Source organism: Paralichthys olivaceus, chromosome 6 (assembly GCF_024713975.1).
Source record: "Paralichthys olivaceus isolate ysfri-2021 chromosome 6, ASM2471397v2, whole genome shotgun sequence".
In the NCBI taxonomy this organism is placed as follows: domain Eukaryota; kingdom Metazoa; phylum Chordata; class Actinopteri; order Pleuronectiformes; family Paralichthyidae; genus Paralichthys; species Paralichthys olivaceus.
The window spans coordinates 13,774,884-13,796,533 of NC_091098.1; the positions used below are offsets into that span (position 1 = coordinate 13,774,884).

General features: G+C 41.6%; 1 protein-coding gene across 2 annotated transcripts; it reads left to right on the plus strand.

Moving 5' to 3' along the window:
• Positions 1 to 10,844: 10,844 nt before the first annotated feature.
• spsb1 (splA/ryanodine receptor domain and SOCS box containing 1) lies at positions 10,845 to 20,187 on the plus strand. Of its 2 annotated transcripts, none has more exons than XM_020089444.2 (3): positions 10,845 to 11,174; positions 16,509 to 17,403; positions 18,757 to 20,187. In XM_020089444.2, the coding sequence occupies exons 2-3, from the start codon at positions 16,710 to 16,712 to the stop codon at positions 18,882 to 18,884; spliced, it is 822 nt and encodes a 273-aa protein (XP_019945003.1). In that variant the 5' UTR covers positions 10,845 to 11,174; positions 16,509 to 16,709; the 3' UTR covers positions 18,885 to 20,187. The 2 variants fall into 2 exon arrangements, with proteins under 2 accessions (XP_019945003.1, XP_019945004.1); XM_020089445.2 differs by lacking the exon at positions 10,845 to 11,174 and adding an exon at positions 11,195 to 11,400.
• Positions 20,188 to 21,650: the final 1,463 nt, after the last annotated feature.

Sequence of the window (21,650 nt, forward strand, 5' to 3'; positions counted from 1 at the left end):
GCATACAGGCGAACCGACCCCCACCTCCAAGACTGGGTTCAGAGCACATTTTGAACAATGAAACACTTTTATATGAAGCTTTGTAAAGACATTTTTAAAGGTGTTTTAAAAGGCTTAAAGTTAAGCTAGCGCAATGCAATGTAGTATAAAAATGGCAACATTTACTTTTCGAGCAGATGGTCGCGGAGATCCTGCTGCCGCTGCTGCAGAGGTATTACTCACTGAAAGAGCGGAGACCTCTTCCTTTCCGTTTTTATCCAAATTAACTTATACACCGACAGCTGGAAATTCTTTATCTCTCTCTTTTTTTTTTTTGCCAAACCCTCCAAAAACAATCTCACAGAGCTGCGCTTTGCCCTGGTTTGCTCTCATACGACTGCTCATAAGCACAAAAGTCCTGGTAGCTCGAGCACAACTTCATGACTGCACCACAGCTCCCCTGTCCCATGCAGGCCACTGTAGCCTTGTTCGCATTTCCTCATTTCAGCACAGGACCACTGACACAATAGATCCTTCCTGCCAGTTTCCAGCATCAGATTCGAAACTAACACAAGCTGCAAAATAAAAACCCACAACTATGAGAAAAGTAAAGGCTATTGTACTCTCAGGTCAAAATCTCCTTTACTGGAGGGAACTCTTTGCACTGTGGTTTGTTTTTACTTATTGTCCTTGTCTCAAATGGTGAGTCCTCTCAAGCAGCCTCTATCTGACACGCCGGCTGCTATTTCCAGCCTGTACCATGTGTTAAACATGGATGAGGGAGCAGCGGAGTCTGAATGCTAACTGACTGACTGTCTGGCTGGCTGCTGCCTGGTTATTGCTGGTGCAGAGGAGGCTGAAACTGATGAGATGGAAGCAGCCGGGAGCTCCAGGACTGCAGGCATGCAAACCGTCGTTATTGGCTGATTTAAGAAGTGTATGTGCAAAGAGGAAGACTTGCAAGGAGACAGCATATAAGGTAAATGAGACTAAGTAGGAAATAGATACATACCTACAGATGGGTCTCGGACGGCATCGCACCTCGACGGGAGAGGAGGAAAACTTCTCTGCACTCACTCTGAGCCTCTTGGTCGCTGGTGATGTGCTTCCATGGTGCAGCAAAGTTGACTGCAGCATTGCCTCCTGAACAGAATGACATTGTTTGCACTCTCTCTCTCCCTCTCCCTCTCTCACTCCTCCTCCTCCTGCGTGCGCTCGCTCCCCCTCCTCTTCTTTGCACGCTTGCTGGCAGCACAAACTGCACAGCTCAGCAGTGTTCCCCCACTGCCGCAGCAGATCCTGCATGAGCTCTGCGTATCTGGGTGGGATGGGACTTTTAAAGGGGAATGCAACCTCCAGGGTCAGTATGTGTGTGTGCGGGTGTGCACCTCCTCAGTCCGCCCCTCTCTCCTCCCTGTCCTCCTCAGCAAACCTCCCCTCCCTTTCTCTCCTCACACCCCCAAAGAACCATCAGTGTAAAGGACTCCTCACAAGAGAGACCCCCCCCCCCATGCACACAGACACACACACACTATTCTCCATCCTGCTTTTATTAATTTTCACACTATACAGCAAAAGCTGCTTTGAGAAATGAGTGCACTCAAACCTCAATGAGGAATAGTTTGCCCCTCAGAGAGGCCATGTGCTCTAGTGTGCTTTGGAACTTGTCACGATATCACTGAAATCTAATTTCCTCTTAAAATGCCTGGATAGATTTTTTTTTTTATTCCAGGAATGAGTTGAAAAAAGATCATCTGATTTGAAGACGTCCATGAAAGAGCGGAGAAAAGGACAGTTGAAAGACTTGATCAGCGCCGCTTAATAAAAATTATATCGCTAGGTGTTATTGTAAAAAAAAAAAAAAAGTGAGTCAGTGTCAGGAACCATATTTTAACCAGGCATGTTTATAAAAAAAACTCCGAAGGTGAAACACTGGAATGGCACAACACATTATGACAAATAAGCAATAATCATGAAATCAGTAGGTGAATGTCACTGTCTGAGAGCTGCCATCTAAAATGTCCTTAATCTACCTAGCTTTCATTACCCAAGATGCACTGCTCTACTGGTGCTATTCTGCAGTGCGCTAAAACATAGAAATGTCTTGACCAACCAAATTTGTCTTTTGCGCGTTGCACAACTCTGCGAGAGTGAGATCATCCATCATTTAGTCAGCCAGTAAGGTTGAACTTCTGCAAAGCTTTACTTCACAAAAGCGTTTCCCCGCTTTCAGTGATGACGTAGTGCGCTGCTCTGCATGCGCTTCGTATGGATGACGGTGGCTCCATCTTAAATTGTGTGCATTTGAGGTATCAGCATCTTAGCTGTTCTCTGCAGCAGTGCAGCCCAGTGCGCTCTGCTCCTCACTGCAGGAGTGAGGCTTTTTCTTTTTTTCTGAATGACTTTGTTCTGCCTGGGCCCCCAGTTGAACCTTGGGATCATTTATCTTCTGGTGCAAAATTAAGAGCTGCATGCCTCTCACATTAACCCTGAATCCATCCAGACAAGAAGTACGCTTACCTGCTTTAGTTGAGGGCTTTGTAGCTATGCTCTTGTAAAATATGGTGCAGTTATTGAATCAGCAAATTCATGTAATGGAGCATCTCTGATGTTTGGGGATCAGCATCAGGCTGTCCCTATCAGTCAGTGTCAGTACGAATCATAGCTCTGCATCATGCAAAAACCTGTAATCAGCTGAGTGTGAAGCATCACTCCTCTGCATGAAAGATCTGCATGCAGCACTGCTGCTGCATCAGTGTGCCGAGCCGTGCAGCATCTGTCCTCTCCTCTGCACTCTGTGACACCAGGAAAAATGCCCCCGCCAGCATATCCCTCACACAGCCCATGTCATTCACAGTAATGGCATCCCCTGAAATGAATAAGCCATGAGGAGGGGCCCTTTTACATGTCCTATTAGATTACCTCCGTATGCTTTACCTGGCTACTGTCACCTCATCGCCTCTGGCTCTCCACTCTTCCTAATATTCTCTCCCGTTAGTCCAGCCAAGGGCAGAATGCGTGTTAAAGCTCATAGATCATTTGAGTAGAGATGTGGAGTTGAGTCATCTGAGCAGTTCATTCAATACAAACATACACTGCTCTCACTCATGTTTATGGGTGGAACGAAACTGCAGTTGATAGGAAATGTTTAACTAAATAGGTGTTGGTTGTTTTTGCCTGGTGTCATAACAGATCATCGACTTCTGTCTTATCAGGCACGAGCTGTAACAAAGCTGAGGTAATGATCATCTGAGGGGAAAAAGGTTATCTGTCACGCATGGACAGTCCTGACACATGCAGATAATGGAGTCCAGTCTAAACATTGGCAGGTGAGTTTGCGTGTCGTCTTTTTTTCTTTTTCTTTTTGCCATTCACAGCCCATTCGTCTGCTTCCATTGATCTGTGCAGAAAAGATAATAGACACATTGATTCACAAGCTCAGCAGCTTGCATGGTTTCCACATCAATTCAGACTAATTCTCAGACGTCCTCGATCAACGCGGAGAACCGTCTTGACTGGCGACTGACTCATGGGCCTTTGAAACTGTCGGTGCTGTGAAGACGTCGTCTCTTTTGGGTTTACAGCATCGCATTATTTATTTCTGAAATTCTGAAAGGAATGGAAGCTTATTTATGCCACTTTGTAAAAAAAAAAAATGCTATAAGTCATTATAATGAGAAACTTTCAAAATAATGACCTACTAATTCAAAATAATAATTTTCTATTTTCTGTCTCAATATAATGACTTAGTATTTCCAAAGGACGACTTAGTATCTCATAATAAAGATCCGCGATTAATGACCAAGTATCTCTAAATAATGAGTTACCATCTCAAAATAATCACTTAACAACTCAAATATGACTTTATAGCCCATAAATAAAATGTAGTATGTCATAATTTCCATAATTTTCACTTGGCATTCATGTTTTTTTCATCACTGGCAGAAATAGGTTTCCATACACATGACTTAATAAAGGTGAGCCTGACACAAACCTTTCTCTCTGAGCTCAGTTCAGTCAGTCTGGTGTCCAGGTCGACTGAATTGCGGGATCCTGACTTAGTGGAAAGGTGTGTGTGGTTTATTTCAATGCACCAAGGCTTCTTCGCTGACCTCATTCTGCAAAGCTGGGCAGATTCCTCCCAAGGCCAAGTGGAGTGAAAAAGACACCGTCACCTACAAAACAGGTCAAATGAGGATGTGTGACTGTAAGCAGCACAGACGCACAAACACTCAAACATTTCCAATTCACAGCAGATGAAAGGGTTCAGATTTCCTTTTATTCCACTGATGAGGAAACCCTTTTCTCTTTTCTTTTTCACACCAAGGAATCACTCGCAACATTACTCACAGTGACACTAAAGCTCCTGTTCTGAAAGGCAGAGCTGGATATGAAAAGCATGAGTGTGAGGAGTCACCATTTCCTCCGTCAGTATGAGAGAGGGTACGATAGAGTGAGGTGATGGTGAGCTGCTGAACTTCTGACAGCTGGCTGCTCTGTTGTGGGGAGCAGGCTGTGGCTCTGTCAGCTGTCAGTGTCGGCGGCAGCAGCCGCTCTGCTCTCTACAGTCCTGTAGGAGCAAAGCGTAACACACATCAGCCTTAACTGGGGGAGACGCAGGAAGCAGGAGGAAGTCTTGATTACAGACTCATAATATCAATGACACGCATCTGTATGTGATATTCTAAGATTCACAGTATAAGTAATTTTCTTTTCAGTATTTTGTAAGATGACTGGAAAGTAGAAAATTCCTCATATAGCGACTCAGGACTGGATGTGAGTCTTATCTGGTGGCAGTAGTATGAAGATTCCCATTAAGCTGTAAAGCAGCTACATTAAACCTGAAAATATTAAGCTTTGTAAGTCTTTACTAAATTCAAGACAATGACCACTTCACCCTGAAAACTAAAATCACTCACCTTTTTTAACGAAAAATATCCATTACAGCTGCCGTGATAAAATATTGATATTGGGTGGTGTTAAGGCAGAAAACAACCTTGTGTTTGATAGAAAAAGTAAATATAGGTTGACAGAGCAAACTCCACTTGACTGAATATAGTTTCCAGTGTTATTTGTGAGCTGTTCATCTGCAGAGCTGGTGAGCCACTTTTTTATTTTCGTCTTTTTCCCCCCCGTGCTGCATTGTGTTCTGCATTCCAGGTTCTTGGAGGAGCGTTGCATATACAGTATATCCTCCACAACAACTTGTGTCATCTGGAGATGTGCGTTGACTCCTGGCCTACATTCACCGCTGCTATTTGTTACTGTCAAAAAACAGGTGAGGCGCACTGGGACAAAGATAGTTAACGGATAGGTTCTTCCAGAAAACCTTGTGTGTGTGTATCTGCCTGTGACGCATTTCAGCAGCAGCAGCAGCAGCAGCCGTAGCAGCAGCAGCAGCGCTGGGGTGATTCCTGACATATGCTCCAAGACAGACACTCTGAGATGTCTACTGCATAATCAGGGGGTCATAAAATAAAAAACAATTATATTTACAAGTAAGAATGACAGCATAACATTTAATTTATGTATTAGATGCAAATTGTTTGCCAGTATAAATATGTATGTTTTTTTTATATTCATTATTTTAGTAGCATATATTAATTTTAATATAGTGCATTACTACCACGTTATCTTAAATGATAACACTGTGAAAGGTCACTGACTTTTGGACACTACTGTTTATCACATGGAGACAAAGACGGTACTCAGAGACAAATCAATTCAGTGTTAAAGGAGCAGTATGTAGAATTTAGTGGCATCGAGTAGCCTTAGATTGCTTGACTGAAAAAGCAGAAGCCTCTCTCTGCCCTGGTCTACTGTAGAAACATGGTGGTGCAACACAGCAGTCTCCAAATATACAGTAGATATTACAGACATAACGTAATGAAAACACAATAACTCATAATTTCAGGTGATTATGCAATAATAGAAAAAATAATTATGAATAATATTCCATTTCCAGCCAACAGAGTCTGCTAAATCCTACACACTGATTCTTAAAGCAGACTCTCCACTACACTACTACCACTACAGTGTCTCTGCCATCAGGTACATTCAGTCACAGTCACCAAACTCAGTTTTCAGAATATGTGAGTTACAACAGTTTAACCACCACAGCTCAGATGATATAGACTGGCAAGAGTGAGTCTCTGAAATGTATTCATGACCTCAGGTTATGGCAGCTCCATTATCTTTGGCAGTCAGTGATTGAGATGATAAAATATGATGTACATTTTACTGATTTACGCAGCGCAGGAAGGTGTTACTGCTGTTAATTTCCCATGCTGAGCCTGTAGACCCACACTTGTCTGGTAGAAGCACTAACTATGTGAGAGACTGTGCCCAGCAAACAACTGTGATGTGGATCAGAAGGACCAGCTTGTTTCCTGGATGCTCTCTGACGATCTATGTGAGCTGAGAATGGCCTATATCCTATATGTACAGACGTGCCGGTCACCTCTTGACTCCGTCTCTGGCTGTGACCCTCAGGATGAGCTCTGTGGCTGTGCCCGTCTGCTGCCCCGTCCGCCAGCAAAAACCAGGCCATCTCAGTGCAGCTCATGTGAGTGGGCAGAGTAAACCCAGCTTATGACAATAAAGTCAATAATTCTATAATTTCTCTTTTCCTATACTCAAGCGATGCTGCACCTTAGACACTTTGGTCGATTTCTGACAGCAAACTGCAAGTAGCAGAAACTCACAGTGACATATTCTGTGGTTTTATGGTGGATTTGATGAAAGCAACAGCCACGCTGCTTCTTTTTGTTTACGGTAAAAACAAAGGTATATAAATGCCTGGAAGAAAGATATCAATCTGTTTTCACTCTGATCCTCTGCTGTGCGCTGAGCGGCTTTTCTCCAGGAAAAGACTTCCTAATCTTTGGATCATCCGAGGAGGATCTGATCCACCTGGGACCCTTCCCTGGAGGTGAGCCGTGCCGCCGCGAATGCCTCGCTGTGTTTTAGCAGCAATGCACCATTCAAGTCTGCAGGCGACTTGACAAATGTACAGCAATCTGAGCAGAGGGGATGCTCGTACACTGCAGCACACATCCTGTCCCATCGTACATCCCTCTGTCCCGCAGTGGTGCACCTCCTCTGCTGACTGTGAACCAGCACACACACACGCTCTTCTCAAAGTCACACAAGCACAGCACACGCTAAGTACATGCCTGCTGACGCACGCACACACAAAGAGGTGAGTGAGTGAGTGTGTACATTTCTTGCTTCATAATCGCAATGTTGATCTTCAGTGTTCATTTATACCAAGCTGCTCAAATAATCATCATTTTAATCAATTAAATAATTAAAGATTATTATGAGTTAGAGTGATTTATTTTTGAGATAATGTGAATGATCTTAACCTTTATCTTAACTACTTGTCATTTAACTTGCAAATAGAGCATTTGGCTGATTAGTCGGTTAACAGAAAAATTAGTCACAGACTATTTGGATTATCTGCATCATAAGTCACTTTTGGCGTAAAAAAGACTTGGTTGTTTTTTATCTGCCCAATATGAGGATTTGCTGGTTTTATTTGTTTTGTATCATTTTAAATTGAATATCTTACAGTGCACCTTTGCTCCTGGGAAACAGTGAAAGGCTTAATTTATAATCTTACGGCATTTTACACATTTTAAAAACAATTGATTGAATGAAGTGATGGTTAAAATAATCATAAGGCTACCCTGGTTAAAGCAGGATATGTTATTTACAGGGTCTTACTGGGTCGCTTAAACAATATGCAAGCACCATGTTATCAAAAATAACTAAGCAGTAGGTCAGCATTCGCACAGTGAATGATTTTCTAAAGATTATTTTATCGCTGTCTAAGGATTTCTGCTGTACGAAGCCGGACTGTGCAGGTTTTATATTGCAAGCCATCTGAAACATGAGATGTCTCCTCACCTACAGCATGAATCTATTTGAGTGCTCAACCTCCAATACAGTCAAAGAGGTGCAGGACGATTAAAAAAAGGGCATCAGGGGGGTTTTGTGCTTCAGCTGCAGATCATTCCTCATCTCAAGGCCCGTTTGTGAGTGAGTTCAGAGAGAAAAACAACTCAGAACATGGAGTACCTGCCTGCTGAACTAGTTCACCAGCTTTGTGCAGCCTGCAACTGCATCCAGCACCTGAGGACACAGAATCCACCCACTGGCCCAGCTCAGAAACTGCATCTCAGAGCAAGTGAAGAGCTGAGTGTCTGACGCAGCATGCGATCATTCACCTTGGCTGCGTGTGCTGCTCAGGCTTGCCTTGGTGCAGCTGTCCACACATACCCACCACCACCCACTACCCCTCGTATAGAGGCAGCACGCTCTTCCAGCCGTGGAGTGGGACGCACTATTGATCTTGCTGAAATGAGGGTTTCTAAAAGGGAGGCAGTAAGCATGTCTGCTCTCCCCTCCTCCACCGTGGAAGGGGTCCTGAGATATCACCAAGCTCAGCACTTTGCACCATCACTGCATGGGAAAATGGGATTTTCACTGGGAGATGAGCTGAGGGGAAGGTAATTCAAGTCGCCAAAGCTATGTTCCCCCACCAAGCATGTAAAATGAGCCACATTACCTTCAGATGCCTCACACATTGGACAAATAAGGTCGTTTTAAAAGTCCTATTGATTCAAGTCCTTGTCACAGAGAAATCAGAGGCCAAATGTGAAAATATGAATATATGTGATGAAGAGAGAATGAAGAAGAGGAGGATGTTTACTGAGCATTCGACCACTCATCTTTCCAGCCTTCAGGACTTGTTCAGCAAGTGGCACCATGTGCAGCTTGTATATATCGTGTGATTCTGCAAGGAATGAAATGTTATTCTACTGTAATCAATTGAATTAATTTTATGCAGACTGAGTGTGAGGCTCTTAACCTCACAGTATGATGTGTCTATTCCAGGAAAACCACTAGATGGCGACACTGCCCTTGTTTTCTCCAACGTCGAGGTGAAGAGTGGTGCATGTGTTTGCTCTGATTCACACAAGGCTTGACACAGATCTGGATGAATTTCTGAGCAAGCTTTCACAGACTGGTGCAGTAAAATGAAGCAGTCAAAGTGTTTAGAATCACTACTCTGAGCAAAAACACGACTGTGCTTGTCTCCACTGTGTTTATGAATGGACATTACTGTTGCAGTGGAGCTCCTGTTACTTAACATGTTTGTTTGAAGGATCTTAAGTGACTGCATCAGTTGTGCAACACATGAAGGTCATGCGCAGGGTGCGTCTTTCCTGTCAGTACCAATCGTCAGTCACCTTACTTGACATTTCCTATGTCAGCCAGTGGAGTATGATTCTGAAGTCAAACATCTCCCCTCGACTTCTCTGTGTAAACCGCATCTCTGCAGGACTAAATGGCCTAAAGTTTGAGCAACAGTGTGCACCATTGTTTCAGTGTGTGAGCAATCCTAGTTCACTGGTGCAGCCGGTAATGTCCCACCCCTGCTACTCCCTGCCTTTGGGACAGTTGTTTGTGTACTTGACAGAATAGAGTGTAGATAATCAATTATCGCTCATCTCACCATCACACATCACATGTGTAGTAGCATTAGGGCAGAGCATAATTGCATAATGCTTTCAGAGAAAACATGCTAGGGGGATATAAGTACGCAGCAACACATAAATATTTTACTCTGGGTTGGAATAGCTGTGGAATAGATACGGAGCACTCGTGGTGAATGTAAACCCGCCATAGAGTAAAAGACAAGGTATGAATTTAAAGCAGCTTGTTGTAGGCCACAGTTAATCAGTATGTAACTTCATGCTTTAGTGTAGAACGAACAGAAGCGTGCGTGACTGAACAGGGGTTTTGTGGTACCTGACTTGTACAGCATGTGGGCCCAGTGTAGTGTGTAGTGCAGTGTCTGCAGATGATGTTACACATTAAAACATCCAGTCATGGTGATGGACTGAAGTTAGTGTTATATTGGAGAGGAGTTGCGGTCTATTTTCCTTCAATTAACATTATTTTTTCTGAACTTGGTTTTTATTTTAGTAATGTCAAGACTCTGTGTGAGTGTGTGTGTGTGTGTGTGTGTGTGTGTGTGTGTGTGTGTGTGTGTGTGTGTGTGTGTGTGTGTGTGTTTTCTCACAAAGGTTTTTAGGATGATGAAATCCCTTTAGAAAGAAATAGTTAAACTACAAAAACACAATTTAAACCAGGGGTACTAAAGTTTAGTACATTATAGTGTATTATAGTATAGTATGTAGTGTGAGGCCTTTTGCAAAGAACGTCTGTGTTAATGTGATTAAGTCACATAAAACTAAATGAAAGATTTGTGTTAGAAATATAAAATACAAAGGCAAAGCAAACTGTGTGCTGTGTTTATCGTAGGGCAGAAACTATTTTTATTTAATTAAATAATAAATAAAATAATAAAGCTTTGATTATGTCTTGTTATTTATTTTCGGGTTTGGACTAAAAGGAACTAACAGTTTTTCAGAGTCCCAAGTGATGTCTTCAAATGCCTTGTTTGTTTGTTTTTACCAGAACAATCCAAAACCCTAAAGATATTCAGACAATTAAGACTAAATCCGCTAATTTGTAAACTAGAGACATCACAATCAAACAAGCATTTCTTATTCTTAGATATAAAATGAACTAAATGATTGTTGATTATTAAAATAGAGACCAATTTATTTTCTCTTTTTTGATAATAGATCACTGAAATAATAAAATAAGAAAGCTGTGGATTATATGGTGACCCTGAAATGCAAATCAACAAACACAAAAACAACATCAAATCAAAAACCCAACAGATAAAGCTGTTGTTTGTCCCACGTGTCGTGTGATTAGTTGTTTGTCCCACGTGTCGTGTGATTCGCACCAGATGAACTCCCACTGTCCTGATGTTGGGATTCAAACGTGTGACGCCTCAGAACACATCAGTTTGACACGAGCCCACAACCACCGCGTCAGCTGCACATCCAACGTCAGACGAACTTCGCAGTCCTTGCTGACAGTCGGTGGAGGAGGCGGGGGGGGGGGGAGGTCCTAATCTCGCCGAGCAGCTGGGAGCATTTTACCACGTGACGTGAGGGATGTTAGAGAGCAGCCATCATCATTTCACACAATCCATGTCCAGCCTGGAATGGCTCACACTCGGGCGACAAGGAAGCAGGAAACTACGATGGAGTAAGTGAAGCGTGTGAAGCCGGTGACATCTCCTCCACTGTTCCTCTGCCTCCACCAAGGTCTGTGCCTCCTCTGTGCCTCCTCTCTTCCTCCTCTTAAGCTCTCCACCGAGGCGTTTGTTTCGGTTTCCTCTTAACGTCACATTTACACGTTCCACAACAAAAACAAACACATTTGAACGAGCTGCCACACGTTCAGCTCTAACTCGCAGAATAATGCAGTTGTATCGTCTTCGCCCCTTCGCTAACACGAGCCACGCTTCTCCGCCGCTGTTGATGCTAACAGGTACGTTTCGTGTTTGTGAAACAGACGAGTTTCAGACACACACACACACACACACCGTTCTAAGGAGAACCTTCACTAACTCACACACGAGCTGTTCCGGTCTCTTCCTCGAGCCTGGTCCGGGAGAGTTTACTGGAAGATCAGGCTGCTTCTACATTAGCTAGCATGACAAGCTATCATGGGCTAGCTCTGCAGAAGGCCTTCATACACTGAGCTGCCACTTGATCAGGTTTACTTCACTCACTCTATAGAAGAACCTGAACAATAAAATCAAATGATAATACGTTTATTTTTCCTTTAAACACTTGATTCTACTTCATGGGGCTTTCTAGTGACTGAAGTTAATGTCTACACTGAAACTATCCCAACTGATTTAAAGAAGAGAGGTGAGCTGAGAGCTTTTAATATGTGGTCCACCTCCTTTGTGTCAGTGAGGGTGAAACAAATAGGAACCCCCCCCCTATTCTATATGATTCACTGTGCATGGTCCACAATAACAACAATATCATGCTGCAGAGATTCAGTGATAATCAGACATATTGCAAGGTAGTCACAGAATGATACATCATGATGTGTTTCTAAGGTAAAGTGCAGGATTTGTGTATTTCTTCACTGTAACTAGTGTCAGTTTCACAGTTAGACACAAACTTAAGTCTTAAACAAACACAATGTCACTTGTCAGTGTCCACATGTGCAATCATTCCAATGCAAAATAGCCATAGGCAAACGTTCAAAATATATGTAAATGTAAATATTGCCTTTTCCAGCTAGCATCTTGATAATGAGGGCGACTCTATATTGCTGTATATATCCCCCCCACACCTACTAGGTACACCCCTCAGCCTGTCACATTTCAGTTCAACATCCCAATCCACAACCCTGTACTGATGAAGTGGAAACTTTATAACCCTTATAAAGTTAGGGTGTGTATTACATGAGCCTGCATTAGTTTTAGTGAAGTGCCAAATAAACCAGAATGCAGTTGCACAAAAGACCAGGTCACCTAAATACATAAGCAAAAAGTTCTTAACTTTCTTCAAAGCTAAAACATTTTTCAGTTTAAACATTATCAATGGAATAATTATAGAGAAGTGATGAACAGCATTATTTTCAGCAACCTTTAAATACATAATGCAATCACTAATTGTATCCTGACTCTGTCTTTGGTAAATCTTATCGAGCTTGTGCTCAATAAGCCAACAAAAATGCTGTGATGTAGGTTCAGGTGGGCCTGGTTTAAATTGGGCCTTACAATAGAGACAAGTGTTTCCTTGGCCCGGCAAATTCAGTGAGCCCTTCCTCTTGCATTTTAATCAGCTCCAAGCCAACCCAGGGGCCCAGGACCCCCAAACAGCCTATTCCAGGAACCCAGCTCGAATGTGTTCTTCGACAAGCCAACTTTTCTTCAACTAATGGATGTGTTTATTTTTGATGTCCAAGGTAAATGTGAGAAGACATTTAATTGTTAGGTTATTTCAAACTGACCATTTTGGATTTGCTTCTTCATGTAAATAATATCACTGTACCCAACAACTTGTGTGAAGTTTTTTTATTTAAGTGTCTGAGATATACTTTTTAAATTGCCCCGTAGCCTTAGTAAAATAAAGTGTTGATTAAAAATTGCAAAGCTCAAATTAATGTATTAATCACTCTTTCTACTTGCTTGAGATATGTAGTGATTGTTCTGTATAATTAGAATGTAGTTTACAAAAGAGTGGTTGGTTTACAGTTGCAACTTTGTAGCTTGGATGAAATTGTTTGAAAAAAGGTTTTGCTTTTAAACCCATTGAATACTTATACCAGAGAGAAGTTCATGTTAGAATTGGTGAATGTACAAATTATGTAGTTGATACCTTGAACTAAAATTTAATTTGGTACCAAACATTCATGAGTTTGGGTCTTTGTTTTCTTCTGTGGTTGCCATGGCTTTTGTTTACTCACACATGCAGTTTTGAAGCCACATGCTTCTGTTCCTCGTTTATCCACCCTTCACTGGTCACTGTCTGACTTGGTTCACCTCTTCCTTGTTGTAGTTAATCAGTGATAGTATTTCTAGAGGTTCCAGAAGATGGAGATGGACATAATTGCTCTGATAGCATTTGGTAGCTGGCTCCACCATCGGTGAAACAAAGAACAGCCTGGACTTTCATTCCTTGTGTGTAGAGAATGCAATGCCAGATGATGTTGGAACTGAATGGCTGAGAAGGAGCATTAGCCCATAAGATTAAGTTCAAGTAAACAGGTGCAGACCCAAAGGTTGCTCTGTATGCGAGCACTAACTGACTTGATTTTGGGGACCATGGATTGCTAGGGGAGGTTGATGAGCATGAGTGAGTTTCACTCTGCAAGAAGAGAGGCCTGCTAGTAGGGTGTTGTACTAGTTGAAGCCATGACTTGTAACAAGAGCTTGAATCCATGAAATGTTCAACTATGTAACATAAATGGTTTAAAGATAATGACTTATGAAACATTGCCTCGTCTTTAGGAAAAGTTTGAGGATATCCCACATTTCTTTGTGATAGCGAGTAGGGAGGCCTCGCTCGATTTAACGTGGAATGTTTTTGCTCTGTAAGTTGATTTACTTTTGTATGTTGTGTATGTAATAAGGTGGCCCTTTGCCACGGGCAGAGGGAATGGTAAACTCCTGGTTCTAAGAGTGTGCAAATTAACATGTTCCACTCTCCCTGAATGCTGGACAGGCATTGAAAAAGAGATGTTTACATTCAGGTGCTGGCCACCCGCTGTTTGCTTTTTCTTCCCTCCTGTTTTCAAATCACTGGAGAGACATGACCCATTTAAATGGTTGTTTACTTGCATTAGAAGAAGAGCCAAAGCACTTCTCAATGAACTCTTGTCTACAATTCAATTAGAGTGGCCTTCCCAGAAGCACAGTTTTCCACATTACACAATGCTCTCCACAGCCTCACTGCAACACAGGCTGAACTATGAAGACCAAAGAGTCGCAGTGGTCTCACCTGCACCCACAGAACGTTCCATCATGTCTCTAAAGTTTGGGGTTGCAGTCCAAATAGGGATTTCACTATAAAAGACAGTGCTTGTAGTCTTGCAGGAATTCATTTGCAGTAGTAAAGAACAGCAGGTAGTCATTAGTCTTTTATTATCAAGTTTCTGCATTCTTGGAACTGTTTCCTCCTCAAAAGATCTGTGTCCCCAAACACAACAGAATGTCTTTTATTTTCTTTTTAAGCCAGACATTTTATTACTGCTTTTCCTGTTACTCTCTGACTAGACAACCAAATAATAGGAAATGGCTGGAGTTTTTCCACTTGTTTTTTCTATTTTTGGAGTTTGTGGGAATATTTCACTTTGAGAATAGCCGAGCACTGTTTCAGCCCATTGAGGATCAGGAATATACTTTTTTTTGTTGTATGATGCTTTTCATAAACTTTTTTTCCCAAACCAACCCTATTAATCATAATGCTGTACAACCAAATACAGTATGATGTTTTTTATTCTCCACTATGATATTTTTCACCAGAATTTTTATCCCTTGAGGTTAATTTTGTTCAGAGATTCTCTGGCACTGAAGCCTTTTTAGTGCCTCAGAAGTTGTCCTCTGTCAGAATGTCAAGCACTTTGTATAATAGCTATTGATAAGAGTTCAAAATTGGCAACAACATGGCACCACAGATTTTTACATGGACTTATTTATCAAGAAAATCTGGGAAAGTAATGCACAAAATTGAGAACAGCTAATCAAATAAGGTTTCGATGTTTTCATGTTGTTTGTGTGGCATAATCCTAAGTGGGTCAAATAGCAAAAGGAGCACATAATAGATCAGAGTGTTTTTTTAAAAGCTGAACATCTGGATCAAGATAGAATAATGATCTTCTTCTGTGATGTGTTTGCATGGCTCTTTAGCTGTTAAATTTGAATAGTGAAGTCGCAGTGCAGGGAATATGAGTGGGAAATAATCCTGTCATGGTCCATGCAATTTAATGTTGCAATGGTTTGATATACTACAAACAGAGGAGGATCTTATCTTTTATCAATAAACAAAGGCTTAATACCCCAAAATAACATACCTGAATGCTTTGAAGCTTCAACCGTTTCCATGGTAATGGCCACCCAAATCACTATTAGAATGCTACTTTTATTTTAAATCATTATACTTATGCTTTACCACAAAATTCCCAATAGCTAGATTTTTAGAATCAAGTGACAGGCTCAAAAGTTTCAAGAAAGTTGGGTGCTGAAAAGGTCAAGCATCTAGAATAACTTCCAAATTTGTAAAGATGAAACCAAAACGTATTTTTGGCACAAAGCAGTCCTGCTTATTGATTTGCAACATTGGCTACAAGTGCCTCATATAACCAGACTTGTGTAATTGATCGGTGCCATGGCACAAAATGTGTCACAGTTGACAGTTTTCCATCATCTCATTGTAACTCTGCCCAATCCTTCTTAGCCATGAGGTTACAAGGACTGTTCGTACACAGCAGCTAATACACGTCAGTTATTAAATGTTGAACTGCAGCTTTTCAATCTGGCAACATAACTCAGCTAGTCTGTTCACTGTAAGTAGTCCAATCAATCTTACATAATCTTTTCCAAATACATTTCTAATTGTTCAGTGGCAGAAACTTGTTGGTCTTGTCTGTCTTGGTTGACTCAACATTATAATGAAGTGGAAGGGAGGAAAAACAATACAGCATACCGTCTTAATGTACTGTCTGACTGCTCCAGCCTTATAATACACCAGCGACATCTTTTACTTTATTTACTAAGGATGTGAGAAATAAGGATATGGTAAGCAGATGCCTGCTTCCTGCTGTTATGTAATGTTATTGTAAGTCAGTATTTAGCTTTTCATCTTAGATTTCTCAAGTCATGCGACACTGCTTTCTTTATGTTGTCACACACAAAGCATCACATGATAACAAAGCCAATTTTGACACCGCTCAACAGCTAATATCCATTGTTGTCCACTCGTTACCATATGAATCGAGTTAAATGTAAACAATAACTGTAACATTTAATATGATGAGAGCAGATGTGCCATTCTGTTTTCAAGGGGCATGATGGTGTGATCACAATGGGCCAAGTTATTAACGGTTTTTTTTTGTTTGTTTTTTTATTTCTCTAGGTAGTCTTTAAACAACCCCTGGGCTGACAACGGCTGTCTGCATCTAGTGGCAGAGGAGCCCTTCTTGTTTCTGAGGTTGCAGGAGCACAGTGGAGGAGCGAGGTCTGAGGCTGAATACTCCCCCCATTAGTCTTTGAGGAGGGGGGAGTAGGAGGAGGGGGCGGAGGAGGAGGGAAAGGAGCTGCTGTAAAGACCCCGAGCATGGGGCAAAAAGTCCCTGGTGGCATCAAAACCATTGATATGCGGGATCCGGCATTCAGTCCCCTGAAGCTGGAGCTACAGGCCCTGAGTCACACCAAGCCGTCTCGACTGGATCTGCTGCTGGACATGCCGCCTGCCGGTTTGGACGTGCAGGTCCAGCACTCTTGGAACAATGACGATCGTTCCCTCAACATCTTCGTCAAGGATGACAACAAGCTGGTGTTCCACAGGCACCCTGTGGCGCAGAGCACAGACGCCATCAGGGGCCATATCGGCTACACGAGGGGTTTGCATGTGTGGGAGATAAGCTGGGCCATGCGTCAGCGGGGCACGCATGCCGTGGTCGGAGTGGCTACAAGTGACGCCCCGCTACATTCTGTAGGCTACACAGCGTTGGTAGGGAGCAACGCTGAGTCCTGGGGCTGGGACCTGTGCAGGAGTAAACTCTACCATGATGGCAAAAACCACCCAGGGAAAACCTACCCAGCCTTCCTTGAGCCAGACGACACCTTCATAATACCAGACTCCCTCTTAGTAGTCTTGGACATGGACGAGGGAACTCTGGGTTACATAGTGGATGGACATTATCTAGGCGTAGCGTTCAGAGGACTTAAGGGCAGGAAGCTGTACCCCGTGGTGAGCGCCGTGTGGGGACACTGTGAAATACGAATCCGGTACATAAATGGTCTTGATCGTAAGTACAAATCTTTAACCTTTTTATTATCTTTCTTAGTTACTCATTTCTCTCATGAGCAACTGTTTTGACGTCCTGTGCAAAGCTTTTGCTTATTTACATACATTTATTGATGCAATAAATCAAGGTGTGACCATCGAGGGTTTGTCACACTAAAAGAATATAAGAAGCTGGGTTACTGTAGAGTGGCATTGTTTACTTGCATCAATATTGCTGTCTCTCAGTTATATTAGGTGGAACATGTGATAATATGACTAATATGTACTTTACCTTTGTCACCTAGGTAATATAAATTAATATTTAACTTTATTTCTGAGTCACTACTTCTCATGTTAGTCATGTTAGAATAATATGACTGTGTCCTGCTCTTAGTAAGGAGTACTGCATGTAATTTTCAAATGAGCTGTAGTTTGGTGGAGTATGTATCTCTTTAAAACATCCAATAGTACTTTATGTACAGAAAAACATGCTTGTTTTTCCCCAAGAAAAATTTAAAATGATTCAAATTGGACTAATCCCAATTATTCCATGTAAAAGAGTCATGAGCTTTCAATACAGAAACCTAGGTGCTTATCAAAACATGTCGTACCCTCATGTCCCAAATGCTCTGTGCTCATTAGATTTTTATGCTCAGCTCAGATTCCTTGACCTAGTTAAGTCGAAAGAAGAAGCCCGACAAATGCAGTGATATGCATAGAATTCACTTTGATATGACATTGCTCTTACTGTTTGATGTGGAGCTGGGAAATCCCCGATCTTTTTCAAGATTAAAATCCCTACAAAATATGTATCGTAATGTAATTTAGGTTAAGAATGTGGCAAAGTATAAATTCATATTTTCTATTTTCTCTGAGACTCATTTTGTTTGCTCGCTCTTTGATCAGATATTTTGACATTAAAATGGTTGTATGATTACTTCAAGACTTGTATGTTAACATTTTTACCTTTTTTGTTATGTAGGGTTTGTAAAAAATATATTTTTTAAAATGATTGTCTCTGTATTCATATATACCACACATGGTATTTGCATTGCTCTAGATTTTTTCCCCCAGGAACATAAATATGAATTCAGCAGGTGTTTATAAGAGCAGAGTCGCCTGTTGACTGACGCTGAGTAATGTGCCATGTAATGAGTTCATTAATCGTAATCAAGGTAAAAGTTTGAAATAATTGTGATGTTTGATTTGAGCTTATTGTAATGTAACATGTCCATAATTAAATGATGTGATACATTACACACAGCCTCTCCAGATCACCAGAGTTTAGGTCACCAGCATGCACTCTCCATTCTACCATTTCAAACACATAAACATGCTCTTCCTTACACCTCTCCCCCTCTTGTCTCCCTTTCAGCTGAACCCCTCTCTCTCATGGACCTGTGTAGGCGTTCAGTGAGGGTGGCGTTAGGAAGAGACCGCCTGAGTGAAATCCATAGACTGCCTCTGCCGGCTTCTCTCAAGAACTACCTGCTCTACCAATGATGGCGCTAACAGTTACATCACACACACACACGCACACACACACACATGCACAGCACACCCTCGTCTCTTTCTCGTGTTTCTCTGGGATCCTTCTTGGGTTGAACCCGTTTGACAGGATTGTTCAAACCTCCAGGACTGACTCAACAAGTATGCTTCTGCGTCAGTTTCTTATCCTGTTTTTATGAATCTTTGCAATTGTATTCTTTAACTTTATAAAAAATCAGGAATCACTGAGCACTATGCACATGCTGATCCAGACGATGCCATGACAGTCACCATATTGGTGTACCTCCTCCAGTTTGATGTGGCATATGTAGTCGGTAACTCTGCGGTGACCTCCAGGCTTTGTGATTCTAAATTTTTAAATTTAAATGTTGTGCTGAGACAAAAGTATGTGATGGAAATTGAACTTGATGCAAATGTGCTCTGTCAGTATCTGACCACAAGGCGGCAGCACATACGTCCTCAAAAAACTTGAGAAATATAAAAAGAAATCCTAATTGCTTTCAGAAAATGTTTTTTAATTAGATAATAAATTGAAAAGAGATGCTGACCACTCCATTGTGAGTTTGTAATGCAGCGTGGATGAATGCACTATGAGGCAGCTGAAGAGCAGCTCCCACCACTCACTGCACTCAGTTCTCTGTGATATGGATGGATGTGAACATCTGCAGAAACTGTAAAACAAGAAAAATGTCACTGTGATTATTTGTAGCATGCATCTACAGGATTTTTTTTTGTTCTTGATACAATCAGTGTCTTTTTATTCCTTTCTGTCACTCCTGCTTTTTGTAGTTCAGTCATTTTCGCCCACATGCTGTCAAGGCTCAGGAGTCCAATGTTTATTCATTCTCGTCGGCTGATTTCACTGGTTTGCACATATTAAACCAGAACAGCTGGTTGTGATGTAAACCTGCTACTCTTGGGTCTCACTGTCACATAGCTGAGAGCCATTGATGTAGTGTTTGTGTTTTATGATGGGGTGGGGGCCAGATATGTAGGTGAACAACGTTGTGCTTGAATCAGCAAACCTCAGATTTAAGGCAAAGTAATGACAGAAAAGACAATCCACAAAGTGCTGCACAAATGTGAAGGTCCGTTTGCCAACATATTGTCAAATGCCATATCATAGACCTGTCGACTTTAGTATTTTTTAATGTGCAGACATCCACATTCAGCACTCAGCTGGACGTGGACACACTGTGCCACACCTTACTTTTCCTTGCTTGCAGATTCCATTTTATTTGTACTCCTTGTTGTAGATTTCTTTGTAAGTATCTATTAAAGATTATTTCAAATTATATACTGTGCATTCTACAAGACTCTGTTCTAAAAACATCACCAAGCCTCAAGCTGTTGGGAACTCACAGTCAGCTAATTTATGTGTTGGCACACTCTTATGGTGACAAATGGAAATGCAGTCTCTGTAAATCTTTCAGGTAGTAGTAGATGCTAAGCAGGAATTAATGATCGCAAAACTCAGGATCTGATTGGTAGCCAATGGTGTCCCTCCCACAAAGAATGATTGACATCCTAACTGAACAACCACCTTGAGAGGATTGACTGAATATATTTTTATAAAAATATAAATTGCCATGTAAATGCAATAGACTGGAGTCACTGTTTCACTTCCTGCATTTGAATATTGTCCTGTTGACCAGCTCATATTTTTGAAAATGAAAAGTCAAATGCTGTTTCCACGAATGAGAGAGAGAAGCATTCCCAACAGGGCACTGAATCTTTTGACCCTTATCTTTCTGTCTGTAAATATCACACAGGATGCTGGGAAAATGTTATGCTCCCTACAATTACATGAAACTTGGAACAGGAAAGTGAGTGCAGTGACTGTTTTCATATTCAAACTCAGTTTAGTTGTCTGATATGTGTAAATGTCTATTGTGTTTGCACAACTCTCATAACATGGTTTAGTTGTGGATTGTTAAATTGTGGAAAACTATTACAGAAAAGGGCATTTAGTTATTCAGCTAGCAATAACCACAGATACAGTCAACGAAAAAATACATTAAAAAATACAAAGACTTCATAATGAGTCGTTTAAAAGGTTGATGGCAGCAGGGATCAAATCCGTAAATCAAAAGTTAGTTAGAAGGCTGTTAACCTGTGAAGGCTTTAACAACATTGAATAATGTTCAGTTGCGTGGAAATCAATTTTGCTTTAAACATTCACTTTAGAATAATGCTACTTTAAGAGTTGGCATTGTAGGATTGAGATTTTGGCCCAGAGAGGTTCACAAAGCAGCTTCACTCTGACACACTTCTTAATATCAGGCAAACAAGTCCTGGTGCTTGAAACGTTGGTGGGCCAAGCACTGAGGGAAACCAGTGTTAAAGGAGGCAGGGAGTGGAGGGATGGGTGTGGGGGTGACTTCTCCTCCAGCTGCTGTGACAGTTTCACCGAGACAGATACTAAGTCAGTGTAATCCCTGTAATGGTTTAGCTTTTTATGTAAGGCACAGGATTAGGTTCTGTCAAGTTTATGCGCATGCACACACAGACACACAGACACACAGAGAGAAACACATGCGCACAAACACTGTTCCACAGCTGACTCTGACAAACCCAGGGAGATTTCTGAAAGCGACAAACAGTCTCGTTAGGATCTGATGCACCTGAGACTTAACAAAGCCTGTAGATCACAAACAATGATGAGAGAAAATAAGACACAACAATGAAACTAAACAGCAGGTTGACATAAAAAGGGCAAAAACATTGTATTTCTTGACAGGCAGAAATGTGAGGGAACAC

Bases quoted from the DNA above. Each gene is read 5' to 3' on its own strand.
- spsb1 (XM_020089444.2), top strand. From the start codon at position 16,710: ATGGGGCAAAAAGTCCCTGGTGGCATCAAAACCATTGATATGCGGGAT. The intron at 17,404-18,756 runs GTAAGTACAAAT...TCTCCCTTTCAG, and splicing joins GTACATAAATGGTCTTGATC to CTGAACCCCTCTCTCTCATG.